Here is a 20087-nt window from a genome sequence, read left to right on the forward strand (position 1 = left end):
CTGCTTTAGTAGTCTGCAGACATCTCAAACCAAAATTAACTGCTCTGGAGTGAGTCACTGTGGATGAACAGAGAGCAGCAAACACAGAGCTAGAAAAGGTTGTCATATGGGTCTGTGATGTGACAAGCCAGGCAGCTAGCCCAAAAACCTGGAATATGGCTCCATGGCTTGGCTACTCTATAGAAGGAGTTTATCCATGACAATGCACTGTCACTGCAGCTGGTGTGGACACAGAGCTGGGAAAACAGAGGGCAGCCTCATTTTCACAGTAAAACGAGTCGTACTCAGCAGCAGATATACACATTAATTGAGTTCATCCAGTCCTAATTTGGCAAAATGTGTGTAAACTCAGTTCTGGTGTGATCCAATCAGATGAAGATCCAAGCTTTGAAATAACTGTGAGACTAGGACAGGTAAATAACAGAAACAGGGAACTAATAAATAATTTCATGAAACCTACGACCTGGATTGTTGCTATTTACTAGCTGCTGTAAATAGATGATCACTGAAGTTTTAATGCTGTGAATTGTCTTACTCAGCAGGCTCATGTCAGTAGAGCAATTTGCATAATGCTGAATTAAAAGGTACTTTTACAGAAGAGAGAACTACAGGGAACTGCCGAGATAAAAGACAAAAATTACGTTATGGTTCTACAGGTGTTAAACATACTAGCTCTGAAAGATTAAGTAATTTGTTTCCAGTTCAGAGAACTTACCTTTTCCAAGCTTTATTTGAGGGAAAAATGTAGTCAACAAATAGATTTCCTAAAGATTAGACAATAACTTAAATATTTTGTAATAATAAAATACACAACAGTCTTTTTACAGTGCTTAGAAGGAACAGAACAAGTCATAATACTGTCATTTATCAATTTAATGTTACCTATTCAATCCACCTCAGGAGCAACTGGTAACTTCTACACAACGGATGTCAAGCTCAGCCAAGCCACATTTTTAATATAGTGATAAAAATATTATGAATAAAAAAGAAGAAAATTATGATAGGTTTTTATTGACAGGGACAAGTGTAGGTATCAACTTCTCTGTCACTGAGCCTAACTTTTCCTGGAGGCTGTGGGGAGGCTGCCTCGACTCATACCTACCATCTTTATCCTTCTTCCCCTTCCCCACTTCCTGCAGCATCCAAATGTTCCCTAAGGTTTGCACCAATTCACTTCCACTTTGGCAAACTTTGCTGCTTCACACACAACCCCAGAAACCACGGGACAAAATGTTAGATTTGTAGCTCACCCAAAGGAATGAGTGACAAAGGTATTCATACCTAGAATGTTTCTCAAGTGAGATTCTGCACTCAACACAGAAATGGCAGAAGTCTAACATATTCACTTCCTGATGTGCTTCTTCCCTACCTTAAAAGCAGCACCTCCATGAATAACTGATTTGATGAAAATCCCAAGATCAGCTCCTGTCTCCCGAGATTTGTTGCCTTTTAAGCTCACACCAAGTCCAGCAGAGCCAGAATCATTCAGAGGAATCTCAAAGGTCAGCTGCTCTGTGGTTTCTGGAGAAAAGATACTGCAGTTCGGCTCTCCTTTCTGTTGGAGAAAACAAGGATGAAAATAGGGGTGAAAAGTCAGCATGAGTGGTATCCACAGATTTGTACAATAATAAATAGTCCTCTTTTCCAGAAAGTAGCTTGAAGAAACAGTATTATAATCAATAGTGCATTTGTTTAGCTGACATCTTGTCACAAGATCTGGCTTAGAATGTTACTCTTAATGATACCTAGGAATATGCTTAAATAGAAGGTAAAATAGCTTAGTTCCACATGATAAAAAACTGATGTTGCAGCAGAATGTAGAAAAGACATTTATACATGGCTGCATTAAAAATGTAAGCCATAAAACTCTCAACATCTTTACATGCAGCTCACAAACTATAGTGACAGTTGTACTGTTAAATCCCATTCCCCTTTGAAAATTGAGTTTCATCCTTAAAAAATTATCCTTCCCTTAAACCTGTCTGCAGAGGAAAGCTGGTGTAACAAAAGCAAAGGTGAAAATTGAAAGCACAGTAACTTATTCTGCACTAACTCCCTTAGTACATACTTTTATTCCATAGAGGTTTGACTGTTCCTTTTTCTTTCTGGTATAGGTTAATCCCAAGACTCTCTCTAGATTAGAGAGCTGTTTACAGGACTGTCAAGTCAAGCATACACAGCCACAGAAGATCAGAAAGAACTGTCTTTTACTGTACACTGTATCTGCAGTTTTGTATGGCTGTCTGTTGCTGGGCAGAGGGGAAGGGGGTGTGGTTGTCTTTTTAAAATCAGGTTAGAATCATAAAATTCAACAAAATCAATTTTTTTTTTTTGCCTGAAATATTTATCCTGGCACATCTCAAAAAATAAAACAAAGACAAGGAGACCTACTATGGAATGAACTGTTCATGAAAGGTGCTAGTGCAAAAGATCTTATGCAACACATTCAATTTTATTCCATTTTTCCTTCTCCGTGTAACTCTAAGACAATTAATAGGCTTTTGTTTCTTGTCATTTGGACATTTTCTATTCTTTGAAACAGTAGTATTAAAAAATTAATAGGAGAAAAAACTATGAAAAGGAAGCACATAGACAATCACAAGCTGAAAGATGACTGGCTGCTGCTTCCAAGGGTGTCAAATCCTTACATTGAATTATTCAGTAGAGGCCACCTGCAAGCAGTGCAGTAGCTGAGCCAATCCTCCTCATCCCCAGCGAGGAATCACTTCCAGGACCCAAGCTGCAGCACATACAGTATCCATGCCATTGTCAGCAAAGGTGCCAGCATTACAGATGTTTCCTCAGCAGCCACAGCACATCTGTGCATTCAGGTATCATGCTGTCTGATCAACAAAACTATGACCCCAGAACTAAGGGCAGAAATTAATATCCCGAAGAAACAGCAGCACCAAAGTATACTTGCACTTATTTCAGATGTCCTTTCACTGACGAGGAGCAACAACTGGGTGAAGAGGAATCACATCAGCCAGAAAACTGAGTATCTATTTCAATCTGAATATGTACCACGTTTAAATTTTTTCTGGAACGTAATTACATTATATTAAAGTCAATACAATTTGTGCAACTGACAAATATAAAAATGACATAGCACCAACACTGACAATTGTCTTGATACCAGCATTCATCTCCAGTGCCTAGAGTTACACATTTGTACTGTTTTTGTTCACCAGAAGTACAGAATTCTCAGTTACACATCTGTCACTTCTAATTCTTAGCTTTGGATATGGACATTCTGAACATAACCCCTCAAAATCTACAAATTTGCAACAACCGTGAACAAAACAGAATGATAACACAAACACTCCTCCTCTGACTTTAGAAGAACCTGTGTAAAGAAAAAAAACACTACTGGCCTTCTAACATAACCATTTTGAATTTAACTTTCTCAAGGTTTTAGAGAAAAGATTTTCTGCCAAATCTTGTGGTTTTTTTTCAACTTGCACATATTCTTCTCAGTTGATTCTGAACTCTTAGATCAGAATTCTACTCAGCTGGTACATCCTGTCAAGACTTGAACACAAGAAATTCTTCTCGGGGTCCCAGCATGTGATGACTCCTGCCTTTAGGATGGGACTTGGTATCACTTTCATGGTCCCCTAGGCAAGCAGTTCCTGTGTCTCTGCTCTCCTTCCACTTTAATCTGTGACATCTGCACTAGACTTGCCTGTTCTCCGTGTCAGTACTGGGGTCTTGTCTTTGCCCATAGCAGGAGAAAGGCAGTGAGGGGGCTGCTACCACCAGACATAAAGCTCCCAGTGCTCATGCCTGTCTTAACCAGAGGACTCACAAACTGTTTTATAGTGCCACCTCAGTACAAACTCAGACTTCATATAAAGCTGGATTTGGTCACCCGAAAAAGCTGCTCAGTGTTCTCTATTTCCCTGCTGCCTTTAACATACTTACGCTGTGCACTAGCCCTTGTTAAGTAACCAATCAAATCACTCTGCATCAGGACTCCAGACAAGTACAGCAAACTTTTGTCAGTATTTCATTTCCTATGTTTTCCTTAGTACTTAAATTGGAATCTGTAACATTTGCCTACCATTTTCCTTGCTACCATTTTCTATGAAATAGATCACTTAATTATATCAAAACATCATTAAATTTAATGTTAACTGCTTTTACCTATTATTGGAGAACTGTCTCATCTTTTTTAAAGTCCTTCACAAGTTTCTTGTTCAACATAGCCAAATAATCCCAAACACCTCTCCTTTTCACTATTTATATGCCGCTTTATCCAAAGATCCAGCAAAAGCTGATTTAAAAATAATGCTGAACTTTGTCTAATAGTACTATCAAAAATTTGTTACCCACAAATGACCATTCAAAATTTTCACAGGGATGGGTAAGAGGAAAGGAGATGCATATCTACAAGTCAGTGATTAATTCACTCTAAGACGAGTAAACTCTGTCTTTACCCCTTAAAATTTTCCTCGGCTACTCATTGTACAGCATCTGAAAGCAAATGCCTGGTAGCAAATGCCTCAAGACTATTTGGTGCAAATACAAGACTGAAAATTTATCTGTGGGAGGATGTGAGAAGCAACAGAAAGGTAGAAAACCAGAGGAGAAAAAAGGGATGAACAAAACCTAGAAGCTTGTTTTCATCCTATACTTGCTGAATGTTTTAAAATTATTATCCCAATCATAATGCTCTTCCCAAGCAATACCTTTTCACTGATGACAAAAAGAGCTCCTGTTATCCTGAAGTTAACAGCTCATCAATTAACTGCATCATTTAGGCGACCAATTTAATGAATGATGGCCCCTGTTCCTAGAATAAGCAGGTATGAATATCAAATGCTGATAGTGACTCAGAGAGCTGGATCCCTACTGCTTCTATTTCCCTGACTTTGCTAGACATTATCCCAAGACATCAATATTTTTGAATATAGCAACCACCATCAGCTGAATTATGGTCTGGTAAAGGAAACCCTCTCCAGTGCACTAAACCTTGAATTCTATTAGAAACACTTCTTACCTCGAGATCATCCTAGCATCTGAACTCACTCAGACACAGAATGAATGAAATGAGCTGCAACACAAATATGTTTCTAGCCTAGAAAAAACTTACAGCTTTATGTTATAAATTACCCAGTCAACAACCACATGGTGTATTTTCCATAATAAATGTATCATACCCCTGCAGTTCGGGAATTAGATGATAGTATATCACTGAAGCTATTCCCTACTGCAGACATAGGAAAGAAACTCAATTGTAGCAGGATAAACCAGAAATCTTCACATAAATCGAAGTCCAGGTAGCTATGTGGTGACCTCAGGTGACCAACCCTCAGGATGGTTACAGCTTTGAGATGGCCTGGTCTGCACTTGTCACATAGTCCCAGAGCAGGTAAGGCTGGAAGCGAAAACAGTGGGGCATCAGGCCCAATCCCCCTGCTCAAGCAGGGTCATCCTGGAGCACATAGCACAGGATTGTGTCCAGGTGGTTTCTGAGCATCTCCAGTGAAGGAGACCCCATAACCTTGAGCTCCCTCAGCCTTTCCTCATAATAGAGATACTCCAGTTCCTTAATCATCGTTGTTGCCACCCTCTGGACTCACTCCAGGAGCTCCATGTCTCTCTTGTGCTGAGGAGCCCAGACCTGGACACGGGACTCCAGATGTGCCTCACCAGGGCAGAGCAGTGGGGCAGGATCACCTCTCTCCAGCTGCTGGCAATGCTCTTCCTAATGCACCCCAGGATCCCATTGGCCTTCTCGGCCACAGGGGCTCCCTGATGGCTCAGGAACAGCTTGTTGTCCATCAGGAGCCCCAGGTCCTTTCCACAGGGCTGCTCCAGCAGGTCAGTCCCAGTGCATGGGGCTGTTCCTCCCTGGATGTGGGACTCTGCATTTGCCTTTGCTGAATTTCAGAAGGTGCCTCCCTGCCCACCTCTCCAACCTGTCAGGACCCTTCTGAAGGGCTGCACAGCTCCCAGGGGTATCAGCCACTCCTCCCAGTAAACCTGCTAAGGAGGCATCTGCCCCTTCATCCAAGTCACTGATGAATAATGGGCCCAGTACTGAACCTTGGGGGACACCAAGGCCTCCAAACGAGCCCCTGTGCCACCGTTCAGCCAGTTCTCAAAACACCTCACTGCCCACTCATCTGTCCACACTTCCTGACTTTGCCTGTGAGAATGTGGTGAGAGACAGCTGAAGTCAAGGTGGACAGTGTCCCTCATCCATCCAGGTACTTGTTTCATTGTAAAAGGAAGTCAGGTTAGTCATGCATGATTTACCATCAGTGAATCCACGCTGGCTACTCCTGATAACCTTCTTGTCATCATGTGAACAGAGTTCCCCAAGTCCTCCTTCTTGCACTTTCTGAAGACTGGGGTGATATTTGTTTTCTTCCAGTCCTTGGGCACCACTCCTGACTGCCATGACCTTCCAAAGATGATTATGAGTGGCCTCCTCAGCTCTCTCAGCACTCATGGATGCATCCCATCAAGGCCTATGGGCTTGTGGATGTCAGGTTTGCCTAGGTATTCTTTAATCCAATCCTTCTTGATCAAGGGAAACTCTTCCCACCATTCCTTTACCATTGTCTCCCAGGTCAGAGAATCCTGAGGGCTGGCCTTGTCAATGAAGACCAATGCAAAAAAAGGTGTTTGGTAACTCTGCCTTCTTTCTCTGCATCCTCTGTTACCAGGCTCCCTGTTATGTTTAGTAATGGCCCCACATTATCCTTGGTTTTCCTTTTGTTATGGATGTATTTCAAGAAGCCTTTCTTGCTGTCCTTGACATCTTTGGCCAGATTTAATTCCAGATGGGCCATGGCCTTCCTTATCTTGTTTTTACTTACTCTGACAACCCCTCTATATTCACTCCAAGTGACCTGACCCTGTTTCCATCTCCTGTGTATTTATTTCCTGCTTATGCTTGAGTAATGACAGGAGTTCTCTATTCATTCATGCAGGTCTCCTGCTCCCTTTGCCCAATTTCTTGCTCATTTCTCTCCTTTAAGAGGGGTACGTTGAGACAGGGACACTCCTAAATATTAATAAAATTTACTCAACAGAGACACAGGTTTAAATTAAAAACAAATAAAACCACCTCACAAGCAAAAAAATTCCAACACAAAACCAAAAAACCACCCAACGCTTCAAGAATCAGTCTCCACTGTTCATTTTGTCCTTGATGGGCAGGTCCTTTCTTCAGCTTTGCTAAATCTTAGCCTGTCAGCTTCCAATGGTTTCTACAGTTCCCTCCTGGTAAGCACATCTCTGCAGTCTAGTGATGTTTGATCTCTAATATTTATAGGAGTCTGCCAGTCACAGCTTCTGCTCAAAGCTCCCTCCTGGTTGCACCATCCAGCATTCTAGGCAGCTCCTGACCTCCCTCAATTGCTTGGGGAAGACAAAAATCACCTCTCTCTTTCCTGGACCAGAAGGCAACAGACAGACGACATCCAGGAGGAGATCTTCTTGCTTGCTGTCCAGATTTGGTGGTTAAACAGAACAGAGCAAACAACCAAACAGGTACTATCCCTCTCGAGGGAAATCAGGACAGGAATGTTTTAATCTACTGATATACCTGCATGCAACTTCAGTAAAATCAATTCTGACATTTACCGAATCACCAGAAACCGGACAGAAAAGTTCAGCAGAGTTTATATGAAGGTGAGAGAACAGAGAGTTTGCTAGACATAAAAGCAGAAAGCCCTAATAACACAGTACTAAAAAATACTCAGCAATGCAGACTGAAAACCTGTATCTAAGGGTCTCAGGATACATTTAATTAATCTTCTGCCAACGATTTTAATTTTTAGAAGCACATCCATACCTCAGATACCTGATTTTTTAATTAAAATATTACAATAAAGGATTATTAAAAATCATCTAAAATTTTACTGGTCTCACCAAAAAATTCTCAGGATTTAAAAAACCACAGAGAATATACTTTTAGCCTTTTCCTACTCCCACAATACACAACTGCTCAGTCATGAGAGCAGTACAATCAGAATTATAACCTTTGAAAAAAGTCCTGTGCATTTTATTCTTCCACTTTCTACTTAGCCCATGGTTGTATCTACACAATATTGTGTCAATCCTCTGTCTACCATGGGACACCACTTTCAATTAGTCCTTTTATTTAATCTTACAATGCCTGTTCTCATTGACCACAGCACTTTTAATCTGTGGATTTATGATAATCTAATGCTAATCTCTCACTGGAAAGGTTGCCTTATATATCCTTATTGTGTTTTTTTGCCAAAAGAGAAGCTTACAAAAAATTAGCTCTCACTTAGTCAGGAAGGAAATAGCATTTGTTTAACACAACAAGAGACCTTTCAGTACCTGTCTGGTGCCCTTGACCAACACACTATTATGGCCTCTCAATATGCTGACTGCCCCTTGCCTGGCTGCTCATTTCTGATAAGAGATGTCAACTCCCTGGGGTGCCATTCAGAGCTGACAGCAAAAGGCAAAAGACCCAGGAGGGTTATTTTCAAAGGTTTATGAAGGAAATAAGACATTTGCATGCTTTTGCAATTACTTTCTGATAAAAATATTTAAATTGTGGCACCACATAGCTATTATTGGCAGAAAAGCTTGAAAAGAAGATATCCCCTATTTGCATCATGCTCCATGTTCTTTCCAAGCACTTAGCCACAATTAAGAAATACTTTGCTGACAGCTCATTCAGTCACTATAAAATCTGCACTGTATTTTGCAATAGACATAATGTTACACTCTTAAAAGTAATACTCAAAGGTAATACACTGTTGTAATCTTGTCACAATCTAGTAAGTAACTGAAATCGTTGCTGCGTGTATTCATCTTTAGCATATCTGACAGATATTTTATATTGGCTTCTCTAAAATTATCTGGACTCCATACTGCAATAAAAACTGAACGGTCACAAATGGCACACTCGGCTAAGACAAGAAAGGCAGCAGCAAATCCATGGAGATACGTGATAGCGTGCTTGGGTAATTTTAACATTAACAAAGTACACAAGTTTTTGTCATGTTTGATAGAATGTGTCTGGGGTGAATTATGTCGGCTGTCTGGCATTACAGCTTCAAAAACTGACAAAACTGGACTCAACTCCTCATCCAAGGCAGATACAGTGAATTTCAGAAATGGAGATTCCCCAGTTTGCTTGCTCAATTATTCGAGAACCCACCAAGGAAATGGTTTGCCCTTGCAAAAGTTTTGTATTTGTAATCTGGTGTGCACTGCTCCTCAACATTAAAAAATGCAGTCCTACTTAAACTTTTAAGCTACACAACTGTAGGAAACAGAGGGAGAAAAATTACCTAGTCCAGTCCTCAGCCAAGGCCCGTCTCACGGAGAAAACACCCCTTTTCAGCCCACGGATGGTGTAAGCTGGTGCTTACACACCCTCTTGAGTGGGAGCCTTGTGCAGCTAATGCCCCTTGGCACTTGGAGCCTGAAATCTCATCACACATGAAGATGGAAGGCTGCACGGTATTCTCAGGGTGAATTTAGGGTTGCTGCTACTGTATCATTTTAGAATTGTTCCGGGCACAGGCCACAACATGGGGATATACAAATCCAACTCTTTACTCATTTTACTGCTTACTGTTTTAAAGGTATGGAAAACAAAGCAATAAGCAGGGTATAATTCTTTTACAGCCACTTCAAACACCACATGCATATGTTTTACATTAAGTCAGCCTAGGAAAACTTTTTTCTAAGTTTTTTATGTATTCTAAGACAAAGATTTTAGAAATGTTCATATGGTATATGGAACAGAACTGGTGACCCTTGTAAATAGCAAGGCATTAAGTTTGTTAGCAGGATTTAAAAATAGCCCAAATACTCTGGTTTTATTAAATGCAAATACTGTAGACCTGGATAAATGCATCTAAACATATGAAGACTCAATTTCTGTTAAGACTAGATTTTACTTGCCTCTATTCTGATGTATATATACTTATGATTTGATACATTAAAGTGGGCTTCCAAATAATTTTAGGCAACCTTAGAGCTAAGACTTATATTATCAAGTAAATGCTTTCATTTTCCAGTGTTCTGAGGTAGGGTTCCTAAACCTAGGAATTTTGGGCAGTAATCCCATAGTACATTTTATGAATATATTATCTCATAGTACAAGTAACGTTATGCTTTTGTCTCTTTATCCTCTCTCTGTCCTCTCTAACTTATACTTTACCAGCAGGCAGAGCACCATCAGAGGTTTTTGCAGGCAATGATGGTTTTGACCAGGTATTTCAGACCATCCTTTCAAGGTTCCTCATATTTGCTGGACTATAGGAACAGCGAGCTCTGAAAGGCAAATCATTGCTGGGCCATAACACTCTGACAGAGAAAGCAATAGTAGACCAGATGCAGTAAGGTCTCTGTGGCCTCAAAAAGGCTGACAACTGTTATCAGATGGAAAAATCACATTTGCTGTGCTGGTACCTTTAGGGGCACCTCACTATGTATGGGAGCTCAATACTTTTTAAACGTACATGGATAACCAAGCAATTTATTCCCCCTTGGTAAATTAGGGAGTCACACACAAACCCTGGATAAAGAGATACTTCTCACTGTGACAGGAAAGATTCACACTCCTTCTTAACACTGATCTCCCACTGACTTTTGTAAGGAGCACAACTAATCAACAAAGATTAGTCTTCCTCAAAGAACAGTTTTCAGTACTCTAAGACATAGTGAAATTGCAACCATCTTCTGAAATACATAATGAAGCTGAAAACCTTTGAGGGGCTGCACTACACAATGTTTTGTCTTAAAAAATATACATTTATGTAGACACAACCTACACTCGCTTCATCATTCCAGATGAAGAGAACAGGGCCCACAAATAAACTTTTCTTTAAAACCCCCAGGATACTGAAAAATCTACAGTTTATAAACAATGAAAGGTGCCATGTGCATTCACAATATCCTTGTCTTCATTACACAGAACACTTTCTTGTGTATGCTATTAAAAATCAATATATACTTCTTTTTTTCCCTATCCAATTCATCTCCCTTAGAAGAGAGGTAACACAATAGAAAAATGGTACTTGCTGGAATCACTTTCTGACTGAAATAATTTGCCCATTTCTGTATAACTGAACACTAGAATCATAGTTTTGAACTACAAAAACAGGTGCAAAAATGGTTAAGTCTAGGCTGTAATTTCACCTATTATTTCCTGCCCATAAAAAGGCAAGCAACAATTAAAAGGAAGTAATAGAAATTAAGCTTTGAATATTAAAACAAATAGGCCAACTGGTTTTCCTTCAGGCATGTAAGTTCAAGGCAGTGGAAGAAATTAACTGGGGGAAGACTAAAACATAAAAGTTCATCATATGGTAAGTAGAAAAAAAAGCTTAATTGAACTTGCCACTCATCCTGCTTCCTTCCATCCTGTATAATACACATGTAAAAAAAGACTTAAAGACCAATACCACATTTAGTACATTGTTTTTCCTTTAGCTATTGTTATAAAAATGATGATTTGTTCCCTTTCACCCCCCCTATTCTTCAGGAATCAGTTAATATGCCAAGAAAACACAGAAATAGCAATTACAGTTACAACGGGTAAGTCAAAGAGATCCTTAAAACAAAAAATAAACGATATGCAAAAATTCCAGTGTATGTGCTCTAACTTACAGAAAAATGCATGGAAATATTTTTGGTGCTATACTGTTTCTGGCAATTGCAGAGCAGTCACATTCCTCTGCTCGTGTGCATCATACAGAATAAAGAATTGCAAAGGATCATAGCACAAAATGGGCTGCACCAGAGCTGCTCTCATCCAAGTAGTTTTCCCTGTTTTACCAATACAGGGATCAAGAAAGAGAAGGAGAAGTCAATAATTTTTGCATCTTTATTAAAAGAAATGGCACTTTCAGATCACACATTTTCCCTAGAGAAAAACCATGATGCAACAGACACATGTGATCAAAACACTGCATTTCCAAAATGCAATAGAATGATAGCCACAGTGTGATGAGCATTCCATTCACTTTGAGAGGAGCTGGAAAATCTAAACCTATTCAGTTTAAGCCAGTTTTTTTCTATAATATTCACCATCCTATAGAAAAGATTGTTACACAGTTTAAAACGCAAATGCACCTTAAAGAACACACTAAGCACTGGCCACTCCACAGATTGTGGTAATTATGTGAATCAAGATCCTCCCCTGGAGTTTTGGAATCAGCTCCTTACTTAGCTCCTACATTGTCAACAGCTGGCATGAATTACTGGGAACATTTGGCTAACTGGATAATAAGGAGGACAGCCTGTGGTTGGTCCAAATTCTACTTCACTGATATATTTCAATATATATATAAAAAAAATCTCATTACAGCCTCCTTTTCTCTCTCTCTCTTTTTTTTTTTTTTTTAAAGGAGTAACAACCTTATAAATATTGGATTTTCAATTCTTTTCCCTTGTTATGCACAAACACTGTAACTGTATAACTCTCAGATGTTGCATGGGCCAGTGTAACCAAAGCCCCAATTCCCTCTAATTTAATAATGCTTTTTTGCACCACTGATTCATCCTCATCCCTATCACATCTCCGTTGCTGTGGCAAAGGCTTGCTACTCTGAATATATTTTTCTACTTGCTAGCAACTCGTAAGCACAGATCACAGTAACAAAACACCCAAACTCTGTTCCCATCTATCTTACTGAAGAGAAAATATTCGTGAGACCAAGCTTTCCCCAAGCCGCAGCTTTATTATAATGTAAAGTCAAATTATATTATTACAGACCCATGCAACCAAATGCCACCCAGTGTGACTTTATTACATTATATGCTTTGTGCCCATGCAGTTATCAGATTCTCTTCACAAAGTCCACACAAAAACAGAGTTCTAGTGGAGTAATGTGCTCAAAAGCAGTTTTGTGCATGGGTTTCTAGAGGGTCCAGCTTCCAGATGGATCTCTACCAGAGGAAGCTGTGGTGAGTGGGTACATTTACTAGGTGGCCCTTTGCCTTTTCCTTTCAACAGGTAACAGGGAATCTAAAGAAAACAGCTCAGATTACAGTCCCTGGAGAACTGTTCAAAGCAAGAACAAGCCTGATATAAAGCAATTACTGTATTATTGCCAGGCATTAACAAAATCCCCAAGTAGTCAGGTAAATTCTGCATGCATGTTACACTGTCAGGGCACTTAGTTACAGCTGTCCTTGAAAAATATTGGATTATCCACTGCTTTTCCTTCCAAAAACAAACATTTAAAGTGCTGGCATTTTTTCTCCTCTTTGATAAAACAGTACTGTAACTTTTGAGGCAGCAGAGGATTAGTCGAATGTAATATCATGGCTAAAGCTGAATCCAAACAAAAAAGCTAAACCAATTTTAATTTTTTTTTTAATCCTTGTTGAGACTATTCTCAGACACCTCATGAATTCTAACAAGCATTGTGTTAGCATCAACATCTGGTAGCTTAGTGGGACGGTAACTCACTTTTTGCTCTAAGCTACCAGATGTTGCTGAAGGGCTTTTTAATTTAGATGGGCTGGTTCCATAAATTTATGTAATGTATTTCAGTAATTCTCATTTGTATTATGTTGTACTTGATTGAGATAATGAGGAACACGGAGCAGTATAGAATTCCCACATCATCACTGTTGCAGTGAAGGCCATCACTTGTGCATCATTTTTTTCCACAGAGAAAGCAATCTAAGAGAAGGTCAAGCCAGCAGGATAAATGTGGCTACTTCCAGGATTTCAATCATGCCAGTCATAAGTAAATCACCTTTTGAAAGGTAATTAATCCTTGCTGTAGACACTAGAATTTATTATCATACAATTTTGGCAGGTAAAAATTATAAGCAGCTTTTAGATTCTTCCAATCTTTTATACCCACACATTGCTACAGTGATTTCCAGCAGAATTTGCACTATGACAATACATGATTATGTATAATGTTGTGGGAACAGGGGAGAGAAGAATGCATACTTTTTAAAGTACATTTTCTAAGTAATGTGCTTTATAACTTAAAAAACCCAGAAGAAAGCACTGCTGATGGGTAGCTTTTTCAAAAAATAACCTCTTATTTAGAAAAGCTGGTGAATGAGCAGAAATTCTACATAGAATAGGTAATTCAGTACTTCAAGGCTGAGAAACTTCCCTCCGACCCACACAAACACTGACTCTATGGCTCAGGGCTTACTCACAGAGCAACGCAATGGGCAACTTTTGTGCTTTGGGAATCACTGACAACAACTGCCCAATTACAAGGCTGAAAACTGCCATTACACTCTTTAAAAATTACATAATAAAAGAGAAAAATGGATACGAAAATAGTTTTGCTATGACACTTCATAGCTGCTCACAACAAAAATTGGGCACCAGCAGCAGAAAAGACTCACATGAGACAACTCAAATGCCCCTCCAGCTCCCTATCCTACCACAGAAAATTCTGACCTCAACAAGGTCCAACTGGCAACAGGGAAACAAGAGGAAAACTGTCAGCAATGTTTTGTGAGGAAACATCACAGAGGATTTCTGAAGAAATCCTGACAACAGTCTAAAGGAAAAGCAAGGAGGCAGCATCTTAAGAAAAGGATGAAGGCGGTTTGTGTTCTTTGAAGGAGATAAAATGACACAAAAGCAGGAAATGCTGTCCTTCCCTTATCCTGAGGACTTAATGAAAGGTCAAGTATAGCCATCAATCAAGATATGGAAGAGGCAACCAAAGAAATGACCTTCTCTGAGGGGAAACAAGCATGTATCAGATGGCACTTTTACTCTGATGCATTACTCTCTCTGTGTGAGAAAAAAGAGAACACAGTTTCATGCCAGTGTTAATAAAAACACAAAAGTGAAAATTAAGCACTTGAGATGGAAAGAAGACATGCAAAAGCCTATTAAGTCAAAGGCCAGCAGCCAAGGAAAAACTTGCTTCCAAAATTTGTGAGGAGTGAAGCAGAATTCTATTCCTCACCACTCCCGCAGCTGGGCACCTGGCTTAGGAGACATCTCCTGGGGGCAGCCACCCTCACTAGTTTGTTACTGATAAGCTGCAGGCTCATTACATGCACTTTAGATTTCTGGTTTAAAGCTTGCTGCTTTTCTGAAAGAGAATAACCCATTTTTAGTTATGCTTGACTTCACACTTACAAAATTAATTTACAGTATTCCCCTGTGAGTTCTGCTTATGCTGTCATTTTTGGGGGTGAAAAATCAGATTGTGTGGAATTGCGTCTGTAGTAGTAAAAAAATCAAACACCCCTCAAAATCAAAGAAATACTTCTTAGAAACAAGCCTCATATAACTACCTTTTATTGGCATTTCTCGGCTGACATAATTTCTAATTCTTGGGCTAGTTTTTAATCATGGAATGGTTTCAAAAATGACTCTTTGGGAAAGAATAACAAGTTTACCAGCTCTCGAGGTAGAAAGGCCTCCTCCTGACGAGCCACCACCAGACAGACAGTCTCGCCTTGCTTAGTGCTCCTCAGCATAGCGACAAGCTCCTCCTGCGTCCTGCCGGTGATGTCCCGTCCATTCACCTACCAGCCACAAAAGAAGGGAGCATGTCACATCTCTGAGTGTGACTGCCTTTCAGCAGGTTTATTAGGGTCCCCTCACCTAACACAGGTGTCATCCAGTGACTGAGAGCAAAGAAGAATCAGCAACAGCTCCCATACTGTCTCCCCCTCTGGCCCTGCACAAATTAGTTAACCTTTCTCCTCCTCATTTTCACCATCTGTTAAAGCAGCTCTGCAGTACTTACCCACCTTGCAGGGGGTCTGTGAGGCTTAATTAGTTTGTAAAGCCCTTTGAAGATGAAAAGTGCAGAAATAAGACCTTAGTATTAAAACTGTTTACCTTAAGAGCTTTTTGAGGTTAGTAAGTAGAAATAACCCATTAGATAATAAGATTGTAAGTCACAAGACATCTGAAAATTTTTAACAGGCCAATTTGAGCAAAACTGCCTTAAAATGAGCACTTTACCAGCTTGATATTAACTGGAGATTTTTGGATGTGGCTGAAGAGGCAAGACACATTTTGGTCCGAAAGCAATACATTTATCTGCTTTAAAAACCAAGATCTTATCAGGTTCTCCTTGTTTAAACACCCCATGGACCCTGTGAAAAGAACCATTTTTCCACTTCATGGTGTAGAACACTTGTTGACAAACAAGCGACACAGAAGCTGTGAGAGTGACTTTCTTTTTTAAACCAAGGACAAGAATTGCGGTTCCATACATCAATAATACGTATGAGGAAATAAAAGATTTATGACAAAGCTAGCCATCAGCTTTAAGCAATGCAAATACAACAGACATTTATCCTAACCTCCAGGATTCTGTCTCCTGACTGCAAACGACCATCTTTTACTGCTGCACCTTTTGGTAAAATATTCTTCACAAAGATTGGACCAGGACCATGTACTGAAGAGTCTCTGGTAACCACCGTGAAACCAAGTCCTTCTGGACCTAGAATGTCAGACAAAGAACTCACAACATAAATTTCAACATGTTGATGATCATTAAAAGTAAGCAAACAATATCCCAGAGACTCGTTCAAGTTAATTCTTAAAAAAAGAAAGCAATCAAAAAGCTGTAAACACAAGCCAATTTCCTGCATGGTCTAGAAAAGAAATCTATTGATGTCAAAACACATACCCAAGCCCTCTAACAACAAGATGGAAATACTTGGGTAAGCACATAACAATAACAACCAAGAAAGAACTCCCTTTTTAGAGCATTTACCTTTTCTTTAGGTCAGTTCAATATTAGTTTTCACTTTCACATCAGTCGTTTTTCATAGAATCAGAGCAATTGAATTGTTTATTTATGAGCATAAATATAATTTAGCAGGTTTTACTGAAACTTGGTAAATGGGGAAAATGTCACATGATTTGAATGCAAAACTTGATGATGTGCTGTTCAGAAAGGACAAAGTGGTATTTCTAAGCTTCTATTAGTGAAGTTGTTTGCTGCTTCGAAATAAACCCCAAGTGTTAACACATATGTTATAACAAATAATTGGGGAGTAAAATAAATATTAACAGGTATTGCTTATTAGCCACTAAAATCACCATAGCAGGGAATAGCAGGGTCTATTAAAATCTTTTTATATTGAGTGGTATTACTACCCATGTGATAGTTTTCAAAGATATCATCATGTCAGTATCACATTGCTGGAATTTCTAAAAATATAAGTGTTTCAAAACCAAAAGCATTAGATCCAGAATGGGGAAATTCTTAAGTAGATTTAACACAAAGCTGAAGAGTTCAGAAGCGAAAATGAGTGATTTAAGTAATGAAACAACAAAAATTAAGAAATGAGAGCTTGATTACATTCATAATGTGTTATGAGAATAAAGTTACAGACAGTTTTCAAAAGGGCCACTTCTAGGACCAAATTTAACTCTCAACCAAATCAGAGACCTAAATCAAATAGAAAATACAAATGCTAATTGGAAATTGCTTAAGTACATTTTACTACATGTTCCTAAACCTTGTTTCATTCAAAGACAGCTGCATGGTGCAGCAAACAAAGATAGACACACAGATTTGGCCTCCTGACAGCTGAACAAATATGATTAAACAAAAAAAGGTTTGCAAAAAAGGGAAAGTCAGGTAAATCTGTAGTCAAGGTCTGGTAAAAGATGAAACAGAGCAGAGTAGATTTTTATACATATCTTTAAAAGAATGTCATAACAGTGTTTTGGTCAATTAGCAGGTTGAATAAAATAACAAAGGTCACCAGCTAACAGTTCAAACTTTTTTTTTATACTTGTGAAAAGACTGAACTATCTCTTAAAATCACTTCTTGCTAATGGAATTGCTTCCACAGTCAGCAACAGAGATGCCCTCATCTGGATAATGTACATTCAAAGTTTATGAGAAACTTTAGAAACCACTAACTCACTGTAGAAAACATTACTGCTTACATTCCTATACCTTTTGAAAGTTTTGGAACTTTGAAATGGTAAGTAACTTCCTTGTTTTTTCAATGTCACTCGTTAAACTAAAAGTTAAGGCATTACTACAGAGAACACGATACCAAATCAATCATACCATCCCCAAAGACTTACCTTTCTTCAGGTCTATCTTTATTTTCTTTGCATTTCTCTTATTGCCAAAGCCCAGAAGTGGAGACAGCGAGGGTGAAGAAGGCTTTCTACCCAGACGTGGGAGGTTGGGGCTCTTAGCTTGCTGCGGTGTTCCCTGTACACCTGACTCCAAGCTTGCTCCAGAAATAGTAATTGTTTTCACAGCAGGTTTTGGATGAAGAGGAGGTGGAATTTTTGTTTTTGTAACTCCCTCTTCATTATTCAGAATACAAAGAGGAGCAATAGCAGACTTCTCGTACTGTTCTCGGTTATATGGAGGAAGCACTTCCAAGATGACACTCGGAAATTTCATTGCCTGACGGAAGATGTCCTGAGCCCTTTAAAATAAAGGTATGAAAATTCATATGACAAAATAGGAAATTCGGGCAAAATTTGAAGTTGTTTACAGAGAATAAGATGAAAATTTACCTTATGTTCACATCTACAGCATCTCTTTTTTAGAAAAGTAAACACAAAAGAAGATTTCAAAACTACAGCTTTCTACTACTTTCCTTATATTTCAAGTAGGAACAACATATCTGTAGGAAGTCCTAAGCTGCTATGAAATCATACCTGCCAGAATTAATTAATGAACATATTTCTTCATGCAGAGCATCAGAAAGAGAAGTTTTGATGGCAAACGCTCATCAAAAGACTGCTGAAGTTACAGCTTGCTGCTTTTTTCCAAGTGCTTGTCTGTTATGTATTTTGTTGCTGGCACAGAGGCACACTAAGCACTCATCACCAATTGTTCTGGTGAATAGATCTACTCCAAGCAAGCTCAACTCCCCATTTTTTCCAAATCCAGTCTAATTGCTCTTCAATTCCTTTGTAATCCCTAATGCAACTGCTGGCTGATTCCACAGCAATTAAATAGGATGAGGGTATGGGATACATAAACATTAGGAAAAAAACACTTGTGATCAAAACAGTTAAAGTATTTGTGTTTCTACATAAATGGATACATAAATAGGTAGATATTAGTCACTTCTTTCAAGCAGCAACCTTTTGCTAAGTGGATATGCAGACTTCACATAATCAGTGTTTTCACAGATGTGCTCAAACATAACACTAGAAACTGTGTTAGAGCATTTAAGGGAACTACTCTCCTTGATAGTGATAGAGCAGTGGTTTTCAGCCAAAAGAGAAAAATTTAGGCCAGACATTAAAAAAAAAAATTCTTTACTCAGAGTACTCAAGTACATCATTACCAGTGATGTACCTGAACAAGTTGCCCAGAGCAGCTGTGGATGCCCCATCCTTGGCAATGTTCAAGGCCAGGCTGGATGGGGCCCTGAACAGCCTGATCCAGTGGGTGACATCCCTGTCCACGCCTGTGGGGTTGGAATGAGATGATCTTTAAGGGCCCTTCTAACCCAAACCATTCTGTCGTTCTGTGAACTGATACCATGGCAATGATGCCGTGCTCAGATTCCCATGCACTGTAAGGCAGTTAAGACAAGTTGTCCAAAAGAACTGTTCATAAAGCCTTCCCAGGATTTTGAATAACCTGTAGATTTCGTCAACCAAGCAATGTTACAAACCTTGGATTCTAAAGGAACAAAGGAGACTTCTCTCTTTCTAGACATTCCTCTCCTACCTTCTCTTGCAGTGGACTGGTTTTCTACCATACTGCACAAGACCACTTGAGTACAAACAGAAGTACCTGAAGTGCATTTTGAGAACGAAAAACTGACAACTTCTGCTTAGCTGAATTTGGGCAAAAGGGGAAGTAAGAGCTATATTAAATAAAACATGGAGTCCTTCTAAGAACATTGTACTTACCTCCTGCCCTTCTGTGATGCGTTTGTGAGTCTGAGTCAGTATTTTGCTGAAGTTTTGGCTTTGGATTTACACTCAGTTATGTAACAGGTATCAATGTCGAAAGTACTTCTGAACTATTTTTTTTTAAAACACTGACACAGGAAGGAAACCACTGCAAATATAAATGTCTTGAAAACACACCTACTGCTTTCCCAGATGAACAGAGATGCACAGTATGTCCACCTTGCAGTTGTAGGTGGTGGAAAGAAGAGGCTGTTTCAAGAGGGCTTTC

The 20087-nt window shown here is 39.2% G+C and overlaps 1 protein-coding gene across 1 annotated transcript in view; it reads right to left on the reverse strand.

The window, feature by feature from the left end:
• PARD3B (par-3 family cell polarity regulator beta) overlaps positions 1–20087 on the reverse strand; it is a 391688-nt gene that overhangs the window by 192625 nt on the left and 178976 nt on the right. The window contains exons 8-11 of the mRNA XM_066322656.1: positions 18014–18369; positions 16267–16406; positions 15349–15477; positions 1370–1555 (exon numbers count right to left, since the gene is read on the reverse strand). Of these exons, the coding sequence (XP_066178753.1) occupies positions 1370–1555; positions 15349–15477; positions 16267–16406; positions 18014–18369 (811 nt within the window). The remainder of the gene's footprint in view (positions 1–1369; positions 1556–15348; positions 15478–16266; positions 16407–18013; positions 18370–20087) is intronic.

The sequence above is a fragment of the Sylvia atricapilla genome, chromosome 7 (assembly GCF_009819655.1).
Source record: "Sylvia atricapilla isolate bSylAtr1 chromosome 7, bSylAtr1.pri, whole genome shotgun sequence".
In the NCBI taxonomy this organism is placed as follows: Eukaryota; Metazoa; Chordata; class Aves; order Passeriformes; family Sylviidae; genus Sylvia; species Sylvia atricapilla.